The following is a 21,773-nucleotide window of genomic DNA, read 5'->3' as shown; positions in this document are numbered from 1 at the left end:
GGTTTTCTCCAAATCTCCTGTGTTTCATCACAGCTCCATGAGGGCAAGAAATTATGTCTGTCTTGTTCACTGGTATCAGCTAGAGGCTCAAAAAATTATTTGTTGAATTGGTCGTTTATGAGTATTGGTATGCAAGTTCTGTGTGAGTGTGCTGTGTATCTGAGTGTGTGTGTGTCAGTGTACAGTGTGTAAGTACATCTGAATGTGTGTGGTTTGTGTGTGTTATGGTATGTGAGAATGTGCGTGGTATGTGAGTGTGAGGCTTGTGCCTGTGGGTGTCAGCCTGTGTAATGATGTATGCATGAGTGTGGTATGATTGTGTGTATGCCCGTGTATATGTGGGCAGTGTGAATGTGTGAGGTGTGTGACTGTATTTGAGTGTGTATGATATGTATGTTGTGCATTTGTGTATTTGTGGTGTCTGTACACGTGTGTGTAAGAGAGCATGGGGTTGGGCACTGTGAAAGACGAAGAATGTCATGTGAATCTAACAAGATTAGCACGAAAAAAAAAAAGTTCTAGAAACACTAAAATAGCAAAAATAAACACTTGTCCCAAGACACAGCTGACACTGCGCTCCCTGCGACAGTGCATCTGCCCCAGGGTTTGACTGCAGTGGCGTGAAACTTTTGGAAGGGCTTCTAACCAAGTAGAGAACAATCACTTCCCACCTTAAGGCTTATTATTTAGGTTTTACATTTTTAATTCCTTTTGAATTAGCCTCTTCATGTAGCTTCTTTTTATCTTATTCACTCTGTTACCAGATAGGCAGCAAATAAATTCTACTGAAAATAAGGAGTAGAAGACCAAAAACAATACCTAAAATGAGCTTTCGGGATTATTGTTGGATTTCGATTTTCTGGGGGTAACTTTATTTCCTATTTGTGCAGATAATTCACAGATATGTAGTGCAACCTACTTTGTTTTCAGGAAACACTGCTACTTTAATATAGTGGCATGATTAGGGAATTTTCTCTTTAATTAAAAAAGTTTCGTATATTATGCCCAATATTTTTTAACAAAAAATTTATACAAAAATATGCAGAAGGTTCCATTATCTCATCATCCATTTATTGCTTTCTTCCTCTTTTTAAAAAATAACACCTCCTTTAAAATACTCTTTGATGGAGAATAGAGTAACATGGTTCAAAATTAAGCTTCCAGTTTAGCTATGCTATTACCCCACTGTCCCACTAAGATCATGCTCAGTGGTCAGTGCTAAGTATATAATACAACAGAGTGGATACTTAGCTGGGGTTAGAAGTTTTTTTTGAATGGCAAATTTCCGGAATGTGGGCTTAGGTTTCTAATAACCTCAACAAGGATGATCTCATGGCTACCTGATGAGTGATAGCACAGACAGACCCCAAAATACATAAGCTAATGCTCATTTCCCATGAGATGGGAAATCCACTACGAGTGGGGTTATGAAAACTGACCAGTCACGTGCACAATGGTTGTGAATGACTCTTAATGACCTCTAGTTGCAAAATGATGTTGATTCTGTACGAATTGAACACCTGGGCTGAGTCACTTTCATGTAACCATGCTGTGTTAGTCAGAGTTCTTCAGAGAAATCGAACCAAAAGGGTATATGTATATGGCTCATGAGATTGTGGGGCTGACAAGTCTGAACTCTTAAGAGTGATGCTGAAGTGCAGGGTACAGTCTCAAGGCAGAATTTCTTCTACTTTTTGAAACCTTCAGTTCTGGTTTTTAAGAAGTTCAACTGATTGGATAAGGCCACTCCCACTATTGAGGGTAATCTCCTTTACTAATAGCTAGGCCAGTGTTTGACCAAATAATTGGACCCCATAAACTAGTCAAGTTGACACATAAAATTAACCATCACACATGCAATGAATTTTTTAAAAATTATTTTACTACATGCATGCAGTTATTGCACATCTCATACCCTGTACAGAATACACAGGGCTTAAGAAAAAACACAGGTACAAAACATGCCTATAACGTGCTATTGGTCTCAGATGAATTATGTTGTAATACTAGATCATTTGCCTGAAAACACAGAAGGCCTATAGAAAGTTTCAACTTTGAGAACTGTGGCATTTTTAATCATTTTCAATTTCCTTAATATGTCTCCATTGGAACAAAAATAAATTGATCAAACAAGAAGGATAAAGAACCATATTTGTTAACGGTATTAATACGGTTACAAAGAATTTCTTTTCTGAGAATTAGATGCTTTCAGACCACTACAAATTGCCTTGGCCACAACAGACTTCCTGTTCTCTTTTATAAGCCCTTCGGTTGACAATTAGTATAGCTCAATAGCATGAAATGGATCTGGAGCTGCCCTGGAATGTAGCTGAGCTCCTCTCGTGGTAGTAGAATTTTTAAAGTGCCCATTGTCTAGAACTCAGGCATTTGAAAACACAAACTGTCCTGAAATGCTGCCTGCAAGCCCGTGTTTGTAATTTCAGGTCCCTGACATTCAGTGCAGCCCTGTCCCTTGCTGCTTCCTTCTATACTTTGGGGTATGGGAGGTATTCTTTGTGACTGTGGGGCAGCCACCATTTTGCTGGCTAAAATAACAATAGCATCTTCATTTCAAGAACGTGGAGGCCATTTCTCAATTGGCCTAAGGCCACTGTCAAAGAAAAAAAAAGTTGCTTTTTCCACCCTGGGGCTGAGAAACACTTCCTCTGACAGCATGTCAAGCAAGTTCCAGCTGCTCTAAAAGAAGGACCAAAATTATGGTGTTTAAAGTAATCAATCAGTTCAATCTTGACAAGTCTATAAAGAGCCTCACGAGAGGAAACCATTAACCAACATTTCATGGTGAAATCTGACTTAAGCACATGTTTAAAGGTGATCGCCCAAATTTCTTAGACTGAGGCAATGATATTCCTTTGTGTTCTATTAGAGAAGGCACTTAAATGACCTTCATTGCTTGGCGTGTTTTTGTTTTACTACATTCATAAGATTACCTTTGTTGTGATTCTATTTCATTCTAAAATATTAAAATGTTCTTTTAATACCTTCATTGTACTTTCAAAGAGAAGTTCCTTGTTTTGTATATGGGAAATGCACAAATAGTGAGCAGTTACCCATAATTAGACAGTTGTCATCATCTAGCCAAGTCACATCATCTAGCCAAGTCACACAGGTATACACATAAGGAAACCTTGTCGAAGGCTTTTCCCTCTTGTACTGGCAAAACTCGCGAGCAACTCATTTCACTTCTCTTTTGTGACTCATTTTGTCAGCCTGCAAAATGTATCTCACCTCCTCTACGGATGTGAGGACAAAATATTCTGCATATGGAAAGATGTGGGTACTAAGAGAAACAAAGGGCTCCAATGATTCAAAGATCGATTGCACCTGAACCTCCCCTTGGCTGGGACTCAGAGGCTGTGGTCTGCCCGTTTCTCTTCGTGACCTTTGCCCATGTCCTGCCCACTCTCAGATATTCTCAGAAAGTCCTTTTCTCTCCAAATCGCAAGTTTAATATAGGTGCCAGCTCTCTTTGAAAATCGACTCTGATTCATGCAACATGTACCCTTCTCTTCTCTGAGCATATCATCACACACTGTCTGAAGTGGATGCAACATCTAGATCTTAACTATAGAAGATTTCGGGGCCAAAGGCTATGTTTGTGATAGTTCACCACCCATTTTCACATGTGTTTTATCATACATAAGCAGGGCCACTTTAAATCTGTTTTGGGTATAAAATCTAACAATAAATGGAATGAGTCTTGCCACATTTTTCATTGTTTCTTTGGTATATCTGGCGTATTCCTTCTTACATAATGAAGTACTTGAAAGGAGATCTGCTTTATGATTCTTTAGTACCCTTCCTATGACCATGTATGTCATCTCCACCCCATATACAACTCAATCTTTTCTTTATATTGGTGTTATTGAGATAATATGCTATAAAATTTACCCCTTCAAAGTGTACAATTCAGTGATTTTTAGTATACTCACAGACTTGTGAAACCATCACCATTATTTAACTTTAGAATATTTTAATCACTCCAAAAAGAAACCTGACACCCATTACAGTCACTCCCCATTCTCCCTCTCCCCCAGAGCCTGGCAACCACTTACCTGCTTTCTGTCTCTTTAGATTTTCCTATCATATAAATGGAATTATACAATAGGAGTTTGTGTGTGTGTGTGTGTGTGTGTGTGTGACTGGGCTTCTTTCACTTAGCATAATGTTTTCAAGGTTCATCCATGGCATAGCATATATCAGTACTTCATTCCTTCTTTTTGCCAAATGATATTCCATTATAGGGATATACAAAGTTTGCTTGCCCATTAGTTGATGGATATTTGGGTTGTTTCCAGTGTCTATTTTTTTAAAAAATATTTATTTCTTCCCCTCCCGCCCTCGCTCCCCCTGGTATCGGCTGTCTGTGTCCATTTGCTGTGTGTTCTTCTGTGGGACATTCCAGAGTAGGAGAGTGGCGATTACTCTCTTGTGCCACCTTAGCTCCCCTGTTCTGCTATGTCTTCTTACTTTCTCTCCTCTGTGTTTTCTGTTGCATGATCTTGCTATGCTAGCTCTTCGTGTCAGCCGGCATTCCTGTGTGGGGCAGCATTTCCCGTGAGAGGTGGCATTCCCACGCAGGGTGGCACTCCTGCACAGGGCTGCATTCCCACATGGGCCAGTACTCTACATGGGCCAGGTCACTGTGTGGGCCAGCTTGCCCTTGCCAGGAGACCCTGGGTATCAAACCCTGGACCTCCTATATGGTAGATGGGAGCCCAATTGGTTGAGCCACATCCATCTCCCTCCACTATCTATTATGAATGTTCTTTTATATACCTTCTTGCCCAGGTTTTTGTGTGGACATATGTTTCTGGTACAATCTTGAGCACAGAGCAGAGTGTCCACATTCTTACTGAACCAAAGTAAGCACCCTAGAATCATTTCACTGCAGTATACATTTTCTAATGTCATCACTCACTGTGGGATTCAGGGAGCTAATATTTCTCCCAAATTGTGCACCTTATTCTTCTAGAGAGTGTCTGGTCAAAAGCAAGCTACTTAGATAAACTCTCAGCAAACTCAAGGTCCTTATGTCTGACTTTTTGCTCTCACATTTGTTCTGCATCCTTGGACAAGAGCATATCCAAATCTTAGCTCTAGCAACTTGTATATGAGAAGAATATTATAAAACTTGGAAAGAAGCTAGTTCAACACAGAAGATTACTTAGCTTTTAAATTGCAATTACAATGCTCTAGCATGCGCTCTATGAGCCATTTAAAGTCTGTTTTTCAGACTCAGAAGCCAAAGATTATAAAAAGGTTGAGATTCTTATAAAATGTTAATGTGTGTTTCAGTAAGAGAAGCAAGAAGAAGAAAAAAGAAAACTCATGACCTTTCTGCTTTGCAATTTAAAACCTATTAAGGTCTTTCTGCTTCCTCTCATAAAATGACCTGTGTGGCTGAGTCTGGAAGTCCCCATATGCCAGTTAGTTTTTTTTAACATTTTATTTTGAAATACTTTCAAACTTACAGGACAGTTAAAAAATAGGACAAACCCCAGACGGGGAACTTTAACATACCAGGATTCCCCCAGATATCCAAGTCCACCAATTTTAACATTTTGCCAAATTTGTTGTATCATTCTATTAATCTATCAATCCATCTACCTATCTATTGCAGTTGCTTTTTATAGCTAAAAACATACTATGAAAAAAGCAAGCCATTGGTATGTTATGAAATCTGGATGGAATTCATTAATCTTAAAAGCAAGCCGATGAAAACTGCAGAACATATTGGAGAGTACTGGAACATTATTCCAAACTCCTGATATAAAGGTGGGATTTGAAAAGATTATGTAAGTCCCCTGGCTTGCTATTTCAGTCATGGGACATTGACCTTTGACTTTGAAAATGGCATTGCCCAGTCATGAGAGCTTTCAAGAGTAAGCACTGCTTCTTGTTCATATTAGTACCTTTCATTTATACCGCTTAGTTCACAGAAGGTGTTCCATGAAACTGAATTGAAAAGGAACAGTTTTACTAGTGTGGGCAATATTGATACACAGATGATGTGGTGGCCTTTCCATGGTGGGCAGTATTCTCAGCTTCACACATCTATACTCTTTTATCTACAGTTTTGTGACTCTTAGAAATTGTTCTAGCTTAGGCTTTCCAGATTTTGCTCAGCAAGAAACTAGGTTCTGACTGCTTCACTTTTTGTTTTGCTGTTTTGAATCAGTCTCTATTCAAGCTAGATCATTTGACAACATGAATCAGTTTGGCTTTGAAACTATTCTTTAGCCCTTGCTTTCTTTTTCTCCTTTCCTGGGCTCTTTTAATAAGCTAGCCATATTTGGGTGACTAAGTTCTTTTTTTTTTTCTTTTTTTTTCCAATCTTACATTTCTATTACCACCAGCTTCAAAAAGGAAAATGAGAAAAAAAGAGTAGCACAGACATTCATGACAGTAGTGTATGGTTTCTGAATGGATGGGTTAATAAATGTATCTATTCTACTTATTTCTAGTGAATTGTCATGATATAAGTAGTGAAGAAGTTCACACTGCCTGGTCCCAAAACCTATAAAACCATGAGGAATCTCTTCTACCATGTTCCTATTTCAGTCCCTTCACCTGCACAATCTTTAATGAATATCCATGAACCAGGAATTGTGGTAGGTACTTGAACTATGGACACAAACTGCTTGCTCCCTTGACTAAGGAGAGAAACAAATAAGTAAGGGGGCAAATACATAAAAGTGGTATAGGAAAGGAAACTGGTCTTTGCTGTGTACCTACTATGTCTGCGTCATTGCTCCTGATGGAATGAGCATCTGGAGGAGAAGATCATGATTTAAGTGCTGGTTTCTAAGATGATATGTCCATGGTGTCAAAAAGGCAAGTTTCACATTAATGATCATTTTTCTCATCATTAAGGAGAGCCAATTACTCCATTCTCTCCATTCCTAGGCTTTTATTTCCCAAACGCATTCAAAAGATCAAACTTCTTAAACATGTGCTTCTGAAAGCTAATTCATGAAATAAATATACATTTTCCACCTGCTTTGTGCCAAGTGCGGCTCTGTTTGCCAAGGAGCAGGCAATGATCCAAACGTAGATATTCCTGTCTTGCTGGAGGCTACACGCTAATGGGGAGAACCAGGTGACCAAGGAGCAAAGAAGTAAAATGAGACCTTTCCTGGGAAAGAAAAGTGCTATAAAGAGAAGCAAAGGAGCTGACGCAATGAGGAGAGACTTAGGGGAAGAGAGGCAATGGATGGTGGAAGTCAGAGAGGCCTCTTTGACGAGGTCCATTTGAACTGGGTCCTGAACAATAAACAGGAGCCACAACACAGAGAATAAAGGCCCTACAAAAGGCATGTGCGAGGCAAGTCAGAAGGGAAAGAAGGCTCGGTACGCATGTGCTGACCAGGGAAAACAGGGCAGCGAGGTGAGGGCTCAGAGATGGAACAATGGCAAGGAGCTGGTTTTGATCCCCAAAGCAACGGGACTAGGACATTCTAAGTAGAGGCATGGCAGGATCTGGTTGGTATTTTTAAAAATTTTCCTTGACTCCTATGTGTGAATGAATCAAAGCAGGGCAAGAGAGAACACAGAAAGAACAAGCAAAAGGCCATTTCTGGGGATCCCGGCAACAAAGGATGATGGTGACTTGGGCCAGCAGAGGGAATAGAGAGAAACTTCTAATATCCATGTCTGCAATGTAAGAATACTGTCTTGGTAAATTAAAAAATTTTTTTAGTGGATCAGGTACCGGATGAAGCCCATTTCTTGTTATTCCATAACTGTGTGCATTTTTAATCAACTTGATTTTTCACCCATATTTGGGCACAAGCTAGCTCCTCAAACACAGGGTTGTGCTTTTCTTCTCAGTCTTACTAGACTAGGAAGTGTTGTTCTATATTCAGCACCTTGTGGGTGCTGAATAAATATTGATTAAACAAACCAAGTCATGAATCATGTCTGCTGCAAGTGTGGGTGCTTGGTAACGCTGAACACAGAGGCGAGCTGGAGTCTCCAGCGGGCGGGGCAGAAACTGGACTAACCACACGTGGAGGAGGGTGGGGAGTTTGGGCGCTGCCCCCTTCCATCCTGCAGCGGCCTGGATGGGGGTGGCCGTCCTATTCCTCCTGCCCACTGGGTGAGTGGAGACGGGCCATGCACATTGCAGAGGATCCTCCCTGGTCAGTGAAGGACGAGTCTGGCAAGTGACTCATTCCCCCTTGCATGGGAGGCCTGGAGCCAGCGAGGCACACTCCTAAAATGCCACACAGGCTGCAAATGGCACAGATGAGCTCTGAGGGAATTTAAAGAAGTGCCTTTACTCCAGCCAGAGGATGAGGGAAGAGAAACTAATGCACTTGTAGTCTGTGGCAGGACTTGGACATCTTTTTGTGTAAAGAGCCAGACAGTAACTCTAGTTTGGCAGGCCATTTATCTCTATTACAACTGTTCTACTCGGCCTTTGTATCAGGAAAGCAGCCGTAGGTAAATGAATAGGTGTCACTGTGTTCCAATAAAACTTTATTCACGGATATGGAAATTTGAATTTTTTTTAACATCTTCACATGTCTTTCCCCTTCAACTATTTAAAAATGTAAAAACAATTTTTCACTCTCAGGTCATGCAAAAACAGTCAATGGACCACCTGCGGGTACACTTTTTCAACCCCTGCATATTGGGCAGGAAAGAAGGAGGACAATCTATCTGAATATTATTCACAAGCTAGAAATTTTACATAGTAATAATATTCAACACTGTCTTTATGTTTCTCAGTGACTTAATGCAAATTCAAATTTAGCTGTTTATGTTCCAGGGCATTTTCTGATAATGAGAATTAGGTAGTGTGTCAGTTTGAGTTTGTTTTATGAATCTCCAAAAGAGAAAGATCATGTTTGTAAGTGAATCTATTCCTCTAGGTGATACCCTTTGATTGCATTAAATTCATTTGAGGGGTCTTTGATTAGATTCCTTGATAAGAGTGATTTAGGGCTTTTGATTGGACTACATCAGTGAGGCTTGACTCTGGTTGAGTCTCTGCCCTTTCACTGGAGCTGATGAAAACAGAGACAAAGAGAGGGACTCAGACAGACAGACAGACACAGGAAAAGGAAGCTCTGCCATATCTGATCCTGCCATGTGAGAGAGAATTAAAGGATTGCTTAAGTACAAAGTCCCCAAGAGGCTGGTCCCATGGAGCAGCTCAAGAGGAGATGAGGGAAATGGATTTGGCTCAACTGATAGAGCGTCTGCCTACCAAATGGGAGGTCCAGGGTTCAAACCCAGGGCCTCCTGACCTGTGTGGTAAGCTGGCCCACACACACTGCTGAAGCGTGCAAGGAGTGCCCTGCCATGTAGGGGTGTCCCCCACGTAGGGGAACCCCTGCACAAGGGGTGCGCCCGTAAGGAGAGCCTCCCCACATGAAAAAAGTGCAGCCTGCCAAGGAGTGGTGCCGCACACACAGAGAGCTGATGCAGCAAGATGATGCAACAAAAAGAGACAGATTCCCAGTGCTGCTGACAAGAATGCAAGTGGACACAGAAGAACACACAGCGAATGGGTGCAGAGAGCAGACAACAGCGGAGGATAGGAAGGGGAGATAAATAAATAAAAAATGAATCTTAAAAAAAAAGAGGAGATGAGCCCTGCTATATGCTTACAACTGACCTCAGGAAGAAAACAGAGCAGCCAGACTGATATAGAAGGCTCAAGAAGAGACAAGCCCTAGGCTTGGTAACTGACAGCTGAGCTCCAGCATCTGGGCACCAAGAGATGGTAGATTCTGGAGGGGAAGGCAGAGACCTTGGCAGACACTGGCAGCCATCTTTGCCATGTGGCAGCTAACTTTGGTGAGGAAGCATCTCTGATGGTGTCTGGGTTTGCAATTTTCATGGCCTTGGAATTGTAAAGCTTTTACTGCCTCTAAATCCAACCCATTTCTGGGACTTTGTATTGTCACCCCCCTGGCAAACTAAAACAGGTGACATCAGATATTTCTTAAACATCTACTAAGTGGGAGCTAGTCTCCTAGCTGGCCTCCCAGTTTTCCTCTACGCCCTGCAATATGTTCTCCACACAGAGGCCAGATGAGCTTTTAATAATACACATCAGGCCACTAGTTCCCTTCCTTGAAACATTACAATGACTTCCCACCTTCCACTTGCACTTAGAATAAGATGCAGAGGCTGCTTCTTGGTCATTGACTGGTCTTGTCTCTGATCACTCTCTATGTTCAGTCACACCAGTCTTCAAACTCAGAGCCACCCCAGGACCTTTGTACCTACTCCATCTGCCCTGAGACATTCCTTTCCTAGTTTTTAGCATGGCTGGTCCTCCTTGATAATTCAGGACTCAGATGAAATGTCACCTCATCAGAAGTGCTGTCCTGGACCAACCAACCAGTCCAAATTCACTTTCCTTAGTCAGCCTCCATCCAACCTTTTATTTTCTTCATAGAATTGATCTTTACTGAATTATCTAATGTGTTCACTTATTTTCTGCCTGACTTCTCCCAACACAATGTAGGCTCTATTAGAACGAGGCAATTTCTGTCTAAGTACTGCTCGCTCTTCATTCTTAGAATAAGACCTAACATAAAGGAAATAAATAATTAGAGGTGTGTAGTAGAATGGTATTGTCAAAATTGTGTAGGTATTCTATCTCAGTTAGGGAAGAGGCTGACAAACTATAGTGTAGGTAGGGTGGGGAGGGAAGATTGAGGTCTTGAGAGATGGGGCTGGAGAAGCAGGAAGGCAGGGACCAGACCCTAGAGGAATCCTTGTGACATGACAGATGTTTACACTTCATTTTTAAGGCAATGGGGAGCCACAGAAGATTTTAAGCAGGCAGTAGGTTAAGAGATTTTGGTATACTAGAATGACCATGTGGGGAAAATAAGGAAGTATGTTATTATATGCTGTGTTTACTCCACTAAGGATGCTGAAGTTCAACAATAACCAGAGACAATCCCTAATTTAAGTGAGCATGGAAGGATGCCAAAAGTGAGCTGAAATTAAGTGCTAATGTTACATCCTGTCTAGACCCTTCCATTCTCTTCTTGAGCTGGGGGGCAGGGCAGCTTACAGTAATATTAATACATTTCTGAATGATAGAGCTAGAAGATAAAAATGCTCCAAGGTTCAAGTTTATCTGTGACGTTTCAAAGAATGAGGCCACAGCGCAACCTGAAAATACGGATGTGGAACTGAAAAAAAAAATGTGGTTCAACTTTTTGCTTGCAGTTCAAGTCCTGGTGGTCTAGACCAACCAAGGAAATGAGATTTCTGCCTCTCTCAAGATATGCCAAGCATTAAAGCAGGAGCCATTAAAACAAAACAAAACAGAATAGCAACGTTTTTCTCCTACCTACAAATCTGTCTCCTTTCTTCCACTATTTCACATACTTTTTTAGGGGCTTGATCATGTCTCAGACAGACATGTTCAGGTAACCCCTAAGAATGTGGGTGTGAACCCACTTTAAGCAGGCTATTTGACGATGTTATCTGTTAAGATGTGGCCTAACAGAATGAAGTAGGGGTGAGGGGTAATCCACTATGCCTGGACTACTGATAAGCAGGGGCAATTTGGACACAGGAGGGATAGTGGGTAGGAGATGGAAGGAGACAGATGCCCATGTGATGGAGGCAGAGATTGAGTTAGGATTGCTGGCAATAGAATGCCTTCGAATCAGAGAAGGCATGGTCCTGCCCACACTTTTAGCCTCCAACACTGAGACAATATATTCCCGTTCTTTAAGCCAACCAGTCTGTGGTACTTTCTTACAGCACTCCCCCACCCCCCACTTTTTCCTACCCCCATCCCCCCGGCAAACTAAGACAACTTGGAACAGAAAAGCATTAGCTTCTGCATACCTTACCCAGCAGCCCCCTTTGGGGGCATCTTACATCCCGTGGGACCTTCCTGGATGGAGATGGCTTGCGAAGGGAACACTTACTGAAAAATCACCGGGGAAGGAGGGAAAATGAACCTTTTAGAAGCCAGACACCAGATGTGCTCCAAAGGTAAGAGGGGGAACTGAAGTTTGAGGCTGTTTGGGTGCAACAGGAGGCACTGCAACCCCAGCAACACTGGGGCTTAATGATGGGCAATAGCCATTTCACAAGGTCACCCTGGAGCTGTCTTTGCACCTGTTTTAAGTTGTTGATGTTCGCAACATCTGAGACTACCTTTCTTTTAGGAAAATATAGGAAAGGGTATCAGTTGTTCATTGAGATCTCTGTTTACATACTTTGGTATTTAGAAACAATTTAAAAAAGTTTATGATGACCACAGATAACAGCATGGAATGCTTGGAACACATGGGTACTCAACATCCATAACTTTACTGTGTGTCTCCAAAACACATTTCTTTTTGGTTCATTCTCTCTGCACCCTTTGAAGCTGGCCCATATGGCAGTGAAACACTGTCCTAAGGGGTACACAGCTAAGGTCACAGGTTCCTTCACACAATATGCTTGCCTACCTTTCTTTGCCCCTCAAGCCTCAACATCTCCTTATTAAGGGACAACCAAGATTAAGGGTGATTTTTAAGATATGCATCTTTTGTGTCAATGTGTTCCCATATTTGGGATTGGTGTGTTCCAGATTCTTAGAAGCTTCTGATTAGAAATGGCCTCCAGATTCTTAGAAGCTTCTGATTAGAAATGGAAAAAGAGCTCTGGGGTTTCAGGTAAGGCTATTGTTAGAAATGAGTATCATCAGGGGCATGAACACCGGCCACAAGCAGGCAACACCCCATGTTGCTCTCATCCCAAATGGCCACTGAGCCACTGAGCGCCAGATTCTTCCAGCGTCAGGAGGCCCTTGGGTACTTTCTGTCACCAGCTGTGAACACCTGCTACAGCAACAGTGACATAGAGGATGGTGCAGAGGAAGAAGGCTGAGTGTTTGAATCTACAAGGGAGGACATAACCCCATTTGAAGGCATCTTTCAGCCTGTGGGGCCCTCCTGGATGGAGATAGCTTGAAAAGAGAACACTTACTGAAAAGTCATCACTGGGGAAGAACAGGAGCTCTCGAAGCGGATCATTCCGATAGGTCTTCTCAAGTTCTTCAATGACAGTCTCATAATCCAAAGGTTCAAGAAGCCTAGGCTTTTCCTGCTGTAGAAAAATAAAAAATGACATTAACCACCACACATAAAGTCAGGCTTATTATTCTCGACATCAGGGTGGATTCCATTTCTTTAGTGTCACCAAGGCTTGGACATGGCAGAATCCTTCCAAAGGAATTCATACAAACTCAAAGCATTTAGGACAAATTCATAAAACTATTATTTCCAGATCTGAAATAATACAAGAAGATCCTGAAAGTCTTAACATCTCCATCACCAGCTGAAGCAGTTCACTCCAAGCCCCCATGGCTGAAGGCACCCAACTCTATCACATTCACAGAAGAGTTGCTTCTGTAAACTTTAACTTTGTCAACATGAAGGAAGGCTTTCTGCTTACTTGCTATAGTATTACGATGATGATCATTTTGCTGGGTTAGATACTTCCTTAAGCGTTCTACTTGGGTCGATTTTTAAATACTGGTGCTCTGCTAGCAATTGAGGTAAAACAGACTGTCTTAGTTGTCCCTGAAGCATGGATCTTGCGTCAGGATTAATTGCTCGGTTCTTATCCTCCTTGCTGCTAGAGAGAGAAGCTGGATAATTTTCTAATGGAATCTAACAACACAACTGTTAAGGACTGAGGGTGGTAAAAAGGAAGAAGAGTATGAGAAAAATAGTCTCAGATAACAGTGCATAAAAATCCCAAATTCAACAGGGAAGGCACACCCTCATGGAAGCCAGCCATAGTGCCACAAAAATAAACGCCTTTGGGAAAAGGTGTGAATATTTCATGATAGCAGTGATGTGTTTGTTCCAAAGTATAGAGAACCCATGAGTCGAGAAAAATGAATCCCAAAATAAAGAATAAAACATTATAAAACAGAATATCAAGGCCACATTTTGAATCCCCGAAGAATTTATGCAATCTAAATGAAATGATGGTCCCCTGAGTTAGTTTGGGATCCCTGGGAACTGGAGCAGTGACCATAAAATTTGGATGTTAAAGTGATCTCTTAGGTGGAAAAAATATTTTCTTTTCTTTTCTTTTTCACGTCAATGATATCAACAGACACATATCCCACTTCTTGTTCCTCCTGCTTACTCCGTAAAGCTAATAAATTTAGCTTCCATTTCTAGGCCTTCCTCAGAAAAATCTCTGCTGGTGAAATCCCAGCAACTTTCATCAACATTGTAATAATTATTAATAGGCTTCTCAAAGTAGCACTCAATGTTTATTTGGGTGGTTTTTCCAAATATAAAAAATAAACCAGAACAAAATGGGACAAGATCAAGGATCTCCACACAGTCTGTATTTTTTTTAGGCCCATTTTACAAATGCTTAAGTAAGTTGAGGACAATGTAAGGTGAATAACTACTCTGGAAGGCCTTAAGAGATAAAGCTGTTAGATTTAGCACCTAAAAAAAAAATTTTTTTTCCATGCAATATTTGGGACACATACTAACAACTTAACTTAATAATAACAAGTTCTTTTGTTTTTATCTGAAATTCAAATTGAATTGAGAGTTCTGTATTTTATCTGGCAAACCTATTGCAAGGTCATCTGAACCAGATAGTTTGTTTCACAGCTAATGAGCAGGGGCAGCAAAGAACGAATTTGCTTGCCCAACACAATCTATTTAGCGAAAAAGCTGTGAAATGTTCACTATTTTGAGATAGAAGATACAGGGGCTCTATGGAGTGACTTAGATAATTAAAAACAAACAAAACCATCTTTCTAGGAGCACTGCCTTTTGTTATTATTCTATTTAGACTTAATTAAGGTCCACTTCCATAATTCCCAGGCAAAGGATCCATTCCGGGGATCACAAATTGATTCTCAAGAGGCAAAGGCAAGCTCCAGATGTCTCTGGTTTGGCTAGAACATTGATTTATTTTATTTTTAATTGGTGTTGAATGTCTTTAAGTAGTGGGATTTCACTCTGGCCCAGCTAGAGGCCTCAGTGTCCCTGGCCTATTATATTACCAACCTATCCCTAAAGCACTAGAATCTGAAACTCCTGGCTTATTTTGGAATCTCTTCTATCAGATAAAGTAAGTATGTGTATATGAGATGCAACAAATACAACAAAAGGTACAGTAAAATCCTGACAAGACCTCTCATTTCTGCCACAGGTTAGGCTGTTTATGCCCCCTTCCCTAATTAAGTTTCTTCACCTTGAAGTACACGATGCCCTTCGGTAGTCACAGAAACAGCCCATGATGAGGCTGCTAACACTTTTCCCTCCCCTTTCCTCACACCCATATGTGTATGTGTATTAAAGTGTGGCTTTAGTGTGTGTTGCAATTTATAGGTTTAAAGGCAAATTAACATAAAGATGTTTTAAGAGGTCTTCTACAAGCTGGTCCTCACCAGCTTTTTCATTTCCTCTCCCATTAGTCCCAAACTTGAACATTAATAAACAAATGGGGTTGTGACAATGGGACCTTCAAAGAAGACCTGTTACTGGGGTTCCAACTTCACCTAATATTAATTTCGCCTAAATTACAGGCAAATCAGAGTCCACAAGTAACAGGTAATATTTACAGGACCATAGAGAAACTAAATCTTAAACTCTCCTTGATATAACCAATAAATGGCATAACCCAAAAACAGTTGTTGAGAGGCATATTTTCATGTATTCATTTTAGGCTATGACATATCAGCTAATAAATGAATGACATGTATTAGGCCTTTCCTGATTAAAATGTGGTATGTCCAATTTAGCATCTTGACATGGGGCTGCCAAACCTAGCAGATCTGCTTCATATAATTTATTAAGTTTTGTCATTGGAGGCTATATTAGGAAAGTTCTAACTGTGCAAGGAATCTGTTAAGACGTCACATTCAAGATATTTGATGTTTCCTAATTTATAAAGTTTATGAAGAGATGAAGTATTGATGTGGGCTATGGGTGGAAGGCTCTTTGTCTCTTCAGAAATAACTAAGTTGTTTGACTTGTGGGTGTGGAACGGTAAGAGGCTGCAGTCCTGCCCTTAGGGACGGTGACAGCAGGCTCCAGTCCCAGGAAATGTTTAACAAAGCAAGGGCTATAAACTTTAAGTATTTAGGGGAAATGCAAAAACCAAGGCTTATCTCAAATGTCTGGAGTCCTTGCTAAAAGCTTACCTAAGATGTGAAAGAGATATATGCTAATTGAAGCCTATTGAGAACTGAAACAAAGGGACCATTTGGCCTTTCCTCTCTGTATAAAAGACGTTTGAAAATCTTGTTCGGGGCTCGGGATTCAAACAGAAAGCTCCCGAGTCCGGCCGGCCGTCAATAAACCATTTTTCCTTCTCAAAATCATTCCTGAGTCCTGGCCTCTCTATACTAAAATAATTGAACTTCTCTTAAATTCCACAACAGTATAGAAACAAAAATACCAATGATATATTCCACAGCACCTCGAGCCTGGTATTTGGCAAAGTTAGCCACTGAGTTTTTTTTGCGTCTGTCACAGTGAGAACCTAAGTTGCCCAACCAGTAGTTCTCTCTGGAGCAAGGAGGCCATCTGCTCAGCGGTTCAGTCAAAGCAGCAGATGTACTCAAGGCTGGTGGGACCAGTTAATTTCGTACGACTGCTCCTTGCAGAGACGCTGAGTGAGCCTGGGAAGTGAGCAGCATTGATTTACAACTTTAACAACGGTTGGTTTGTCCCTCCTGAATTTAATGTGCCTGTTTCTTTTGGAAACGCACCAACAGGGAAAAGGCATGTGCCAAGCTTACCCTGAACTGGATTGGATTTTTATAGTGCTTTTTTTTTTTACTCTTACTCTCTTCTCAAATGAGTAATGAATTTCATTAGCTATTCTACAATCACTCCCTGCATGGGAAAAGGCAGTTCCAGTCCCTCTTACTGAACAGGCTTGGTATTGGTGTGCACCACGGTGGTGATAGACCCTATAGTTTTTATACAGTATTAAGAGATTTGTTTGCTCAACTTCCCCAAATCCACAGCTCTCCTCCAATTCAACTTCACAGCAGAAAAAAACCAAATGCTTTCTCTTCCTCCGCTTATTCTACAACTTTTCACTGAAGGCCAACACCAATTTCTATGCCCTGGAGCGGTGAACCTGCCCTGCGGTAACAGCCAGGGCTCTCAAGAGGTGTTTAATTGGTTCAAAGAAGCAGACTAAAGATTTAAAGTTCAAGAACACAGAGTTTCACTACAAAATGTTGAAGTATTTCATAATTGTAATTCAAAGGAGTGAAGAAATGATACTGAAGAAATAAGTATTGCAACATTGACAAAATCAAATGATTAAATTACCAACCTAGAACTTTCCCCAGAATAGAAGTACTGTCAACTCTGAAATAACCTAGACTATGCAGCCTTGTTCGGGAAAGAGCAAAGTGCAAGGGACAGTGTGTTTGTAGGCTCTCTATGTTAAGGTGCAACAAGAAAAGTATTATATATTCTAGAGCCAGAATACCTAGAGTCCAAGTCCTGGTGTTCCCACTTACAGGCTATGAAAGTTTGGGTATCAGTTTCCCCATTTGTAAACTGGGTATCTCAGTAGCAATACCTCATGGGATTAAATGAGGTAATACTTACAAAGCCTTTAGGATAGTACCATACCTCTAGTATGCCTTACAGAAGTGTTAAACAGATTAAAGGCTGTGGGTTTGATATAGCCTGTGCATTAAAACAAAATTATTTCCAAGAGTACCTAGTCTCCAAGATGGTCAAATAAGTAATTTAGGCCCTACAGTCTTTGAATGTTCAGAAGGGATGTGAGACTGAATGTGTATTCAGGGCTGCCTCCAGACGATGTGGAAGATATGCTAATCCAAACTGGCTTGGATGTGGAGAATATGTAACTCACCGGGAGGAAATAACCTATCTGATACTAAGATCTGAAGAACCTAACCAAAGGTCTGTTTACCATCACTGTTAGTCTTCCTAATCCTATATCCTCTGTATAAAAGGGTCTGTAAAAGGCTGTTCGGGGCTCGGTTTTTATTAGGACAAGAGTCCGCTGAGCCCGGCCGGTCGAAATAAACCAACTTCCTTCTCGGTACTCTCGTGTCCTGTCCTTCGAAACCGCGCCTATCCGAATTTCTCCACTACAGGTTTCTAATCTTCCCTAGTCCTGGATGTAAAATGCATACATTGTAAATTTATGTGTACCAACGGCACACAGTAGACATTCAACAAATACCTGTTGAATAAGTAACTTCATTGTCTTCATCCAGGAATCCCTTGCTTGGGAATCTTTTTTTAAAAACTCAGATACATATGGATGTCTTACAGCATTATCCTTGTAAACAAGATGGAGCACACATATTCACCTTAATCCAAGCCGGCTACGAAAAGCAGGCAGGCAGTGGAGGTTATATATGAGAAGTGAAGAGACCAGAGTTGTTGTTTGAAAACGTAGTCTATAAGTTTTCAGACAACTATATGTAGTAGAGAGAGGCTTAATGTTGAAATGGGCTTTTGGAAGGAACTTGAAAATAGGATAGGGGCAGGAATAAATCAGCGAATAATTATGTGATAAATGCTATGTTTTCTCCCTGTAAATACTAGTTAACTCACAACATTTTGAATAGATTGACTTTCTAGGGGAAAATGTAAGGAGTTTGGGACCATGATTAAAATGGCAAGCTCTGCTACAGAACGAACGACAAAGAAAGAGTACCACCCAAGAGGAAGGAAGGTCAGGGTTCATATTGAGGACGTTCTAGACTTACACATATTATGAAACTAGGCTTAGAATCCAAATGCCTAAATCTTTCAGGGGTGATAAGGCCTGAAGACCAAGACCAGCTGAAAATGGGAAAACAAGTCATCAAGGATAAATAATGATTAGGAAATCTGGTACAGCCATGGTAGGAAACATTACATGCCTATTAAAAATGGTTTCAAAGTTTCTAATAACAAGTAAAATTGCTTATTATTAATGATAAATACAAGTAGAAAGAAAGACAACATATACCCAGCATAATTGTATAAGATCTTAAAAAGTGAAAGAAAAAATATATTTCTAATCAATTGTGTTATGGATTTGATGCATTTGGATATGACATACAGGGTTTTGTTGTTTTGATATTTCTGTATATTCCACATTTGCTATAATGAACATGTATTATTTTAATAATGGCCAAAAAAATGAACTTGGTCTTTTAAAACTATGATGCCTCCATGGAAACACTGGGGAGTGATTTGATTTTTAAATTGTTTACCCTTTGAAAATTCACCAGAGAGACAGCCTAGAAAAATCACAGTGGGGGCTTCACAAAGAAGTTCAACCACTAACAGCTTCAAATAATTTTTAAAGATACACAAACCACTGGGGAAATAAGACCAGAGAAAATAATTACAGATTATGTATATGGTTCTAGAAGCCAATGTCAGCAAAAAAAGAGAAGCACAATTAGCAATTCATTATCTAGGGTATTTTTAGTTCTAAAGGGAACCACAAACATCTGGTAAATTAATTAAGCACCTGCATGCATTGATCACTATCACAAAGGATTAGAAAATGAACTGTCTAGTTGGAAGCTCAGGGTCTTTACCTATCAGCTATGTAATTTGGACAAGTCATTGAAATTTTCTGAGTCTTAGCTGATGTTGAAATAAGTGGATAAAAAGACAACTTCCTGCTTTCAACAGGGCTGTCATAAGGATCAAGGAGATGAATTATGTGAAACCACCAAATGCCATGAAAAGAAAAATTCATCTTTATTTGAAAATTACCCATGTTTTAAAATCAAATATATGAAAACCAAATCAAATCAATCAACCAACCAAACCAACTACACTGAACTTCTCATGTACCAGAAACTGCATTAAATGCTTTTATACTTTCATAATTACTATCCAAAATTCCTTTTAAAGAAACTAAGCAATGACTTGTTTCTTTCGGAGACAAGAGGTAAGAATATAAGCAAAGGACTGAAATTAAAAGAGAGCAGTTTCTCTTCCCAGTATTTCCTGAATCAAGTCAGTCTGCCCTATGTTCTATAAGAAAAATAAGATAATCTACCTAATTATGTATCTTAGCACATGAAAGTGACTTTGAAATTCTACTTTTTATTTTCTTCGAGAAACAGCTTCAAAACATTTTCATTTATTTATACTTCCAGATCAAAAGAAAATTATTACTTGTAGACATTAATTTTGGATTAGTTTAGGATTAAATGTATTAGCTTTGCAAACAGAAATATTTACAGAACAATCAAAGTTGTAGATACTTAGAATTTCTTCTGTAGTTCTCACATATGTACATACAAGGCAAGCTTATCAGAGCTGGGGAGTTAATAGAGTCACTGAGGACTAATCGGGTAACAAGGACTGATGGGATGAGGGAGAAGAATCTCCACAGCAAATCCCTTGTGTTGGGGGGTCATGTACTTGGGTTTTAAATTTTAAATGTAATTTGGGAGCCAAGCCTTGGTTTACTCATTAGAATTATTAGAATATTAGACTCACTCTAGTTTTGTCCATCTGAATTAGTTGTTCTTGGTTCTCCTTTTCAGAAAAGCTTATCTTTTCAAGAAAACCTTACTATGAAAAGAGTTTTTCCACCATCATTCAAGAAGTTTTATATTCTTTCTGTGAAACACAGTGCACCCTGGGACTTCCTCAATCATCCCTGGTTGTTTCTAGATATCTGAATCATTGTTCCAATTCACATATTCACAACACAATCAATCCTGTATCTCAATGCCTTCCTCAGTTCACAAAATTATTATCCTGGTTTCTGACACAGAAAAACTAACAAAACATGTATTTACTTCAGGACCAATGAAGTAGATTCAATTGGAGCATGATATATCAATTATCTTGGCATACAGATAAACAAATAGCTAACAGTGATGATCCAAAGGGTCTTTGGAGGGACCCTAAAAAGAATTCCAATCTTGAGATTGCCAAGACAAATAAAAAACAACACAGCTGTTAACTGGTTTCTGCATTATCAAGTTAACTATCCAATTTCTTAGAAGAAATAAAAATCTAAATGACACATGGATTCTTAAGACCTTAACTTACTCCAGGACCCTTCTGCTTTAACACAATTGGAATGGAACCAATGTCCACACTATCTGTGATTAAAACAAATAAGAAGATGGGTGAGAGTCCCTGCAGCTGGATCCGTGGCCAGAGCTGTCAGACTGTGGGGTTATGACAGATTGAATTCAGTCTTTCATCAGTGGGAGTTCTACTGGTCAATCTCTCAAATGTTTGTGAGAGCAAGACCAACTTTTCTTACCAAAAAGGAAATGATTAAATAAGGAATAGGCCATCTAATGCTGACCCTTTAACCTTCTCTTTGTCTTGAACCACATAGTTTCATGAGAATGGAAAAACACTAGCTGGATCAAAGTTAGGAACTGTACAGCTGGGCAAGCTCGGATTAAGCCGAGTTTGGAAATGGTTCCCTTGGTAATAAAGGTGGACATAGATCTCAGAAGACATCAACCAGTGGTAAATCTTTAAATGCCTTAGTCTATTTCAGTGAAATAAAAGGGGTTAAATTCAGCAAATTGTTTTTGCAAATAATCATCATATTCATCCCAAACATTAAAGTTAGAAAAAATCAGGTTCTACTCTGTTAACCCTTCATTTCAGTAGTAAAATGAAAGACACTAATGAGCTTGATAGACTTTATGATGAAAGGTGTACTCTCAAATTGAATTGAATGCAGTCTTATTTTCTAGGAAACTCACATTCTGACCATATATCCCTTATGAGCACTTAAAAAAATCAAAT

At 40.0% G+C, this 21,773-nt stretch overlaps 1 protein-coding gene across 13 annotated transcripts in view; it reads right to left on the bottom strand.

Moving 5' to 3' along the window:
- The window catches only part of DOCK10 (dedicator of cytokinesis 10), a 281,603-nt gene that overhangs the window by 145,264 nt on the left and 114,566 nt on the right, over positions 1-21,773 (bottom strand). For all 13 annotated transcript variants that reach the window (XM_071216098.1, XM_058300030.2, XM_058300032.1 and 10 more), the window contains exon 2: positions 12,985-13,104. In XM_071216098.1, the coding sequence (XP_071072199.1) occupies positions 12,985-13,104 (120 nt within the window). The remainder of the gene's footprint in view (positions 1-12,984; positions 13,105-21,773) is intronic.

This window comes from Dasypus novemcinctus, chromosome 7 (genome assembly GCF_030445035.2).
Source record: "Dasypus novemcinctus isolate mDasNov1 chromosome 7, mDasNov1.1.hap2, whole genome shotgun sequence".
Lineage (NCBI taxonomy): Eukaryota > Metazoa > Chordata > Mammalia > Cingulata > Dasypodidae > Dasypus > Dasypus novemcinctus.
This window is presented reverse-complemented; position numbering and strand designations above follow the sequence as displayed.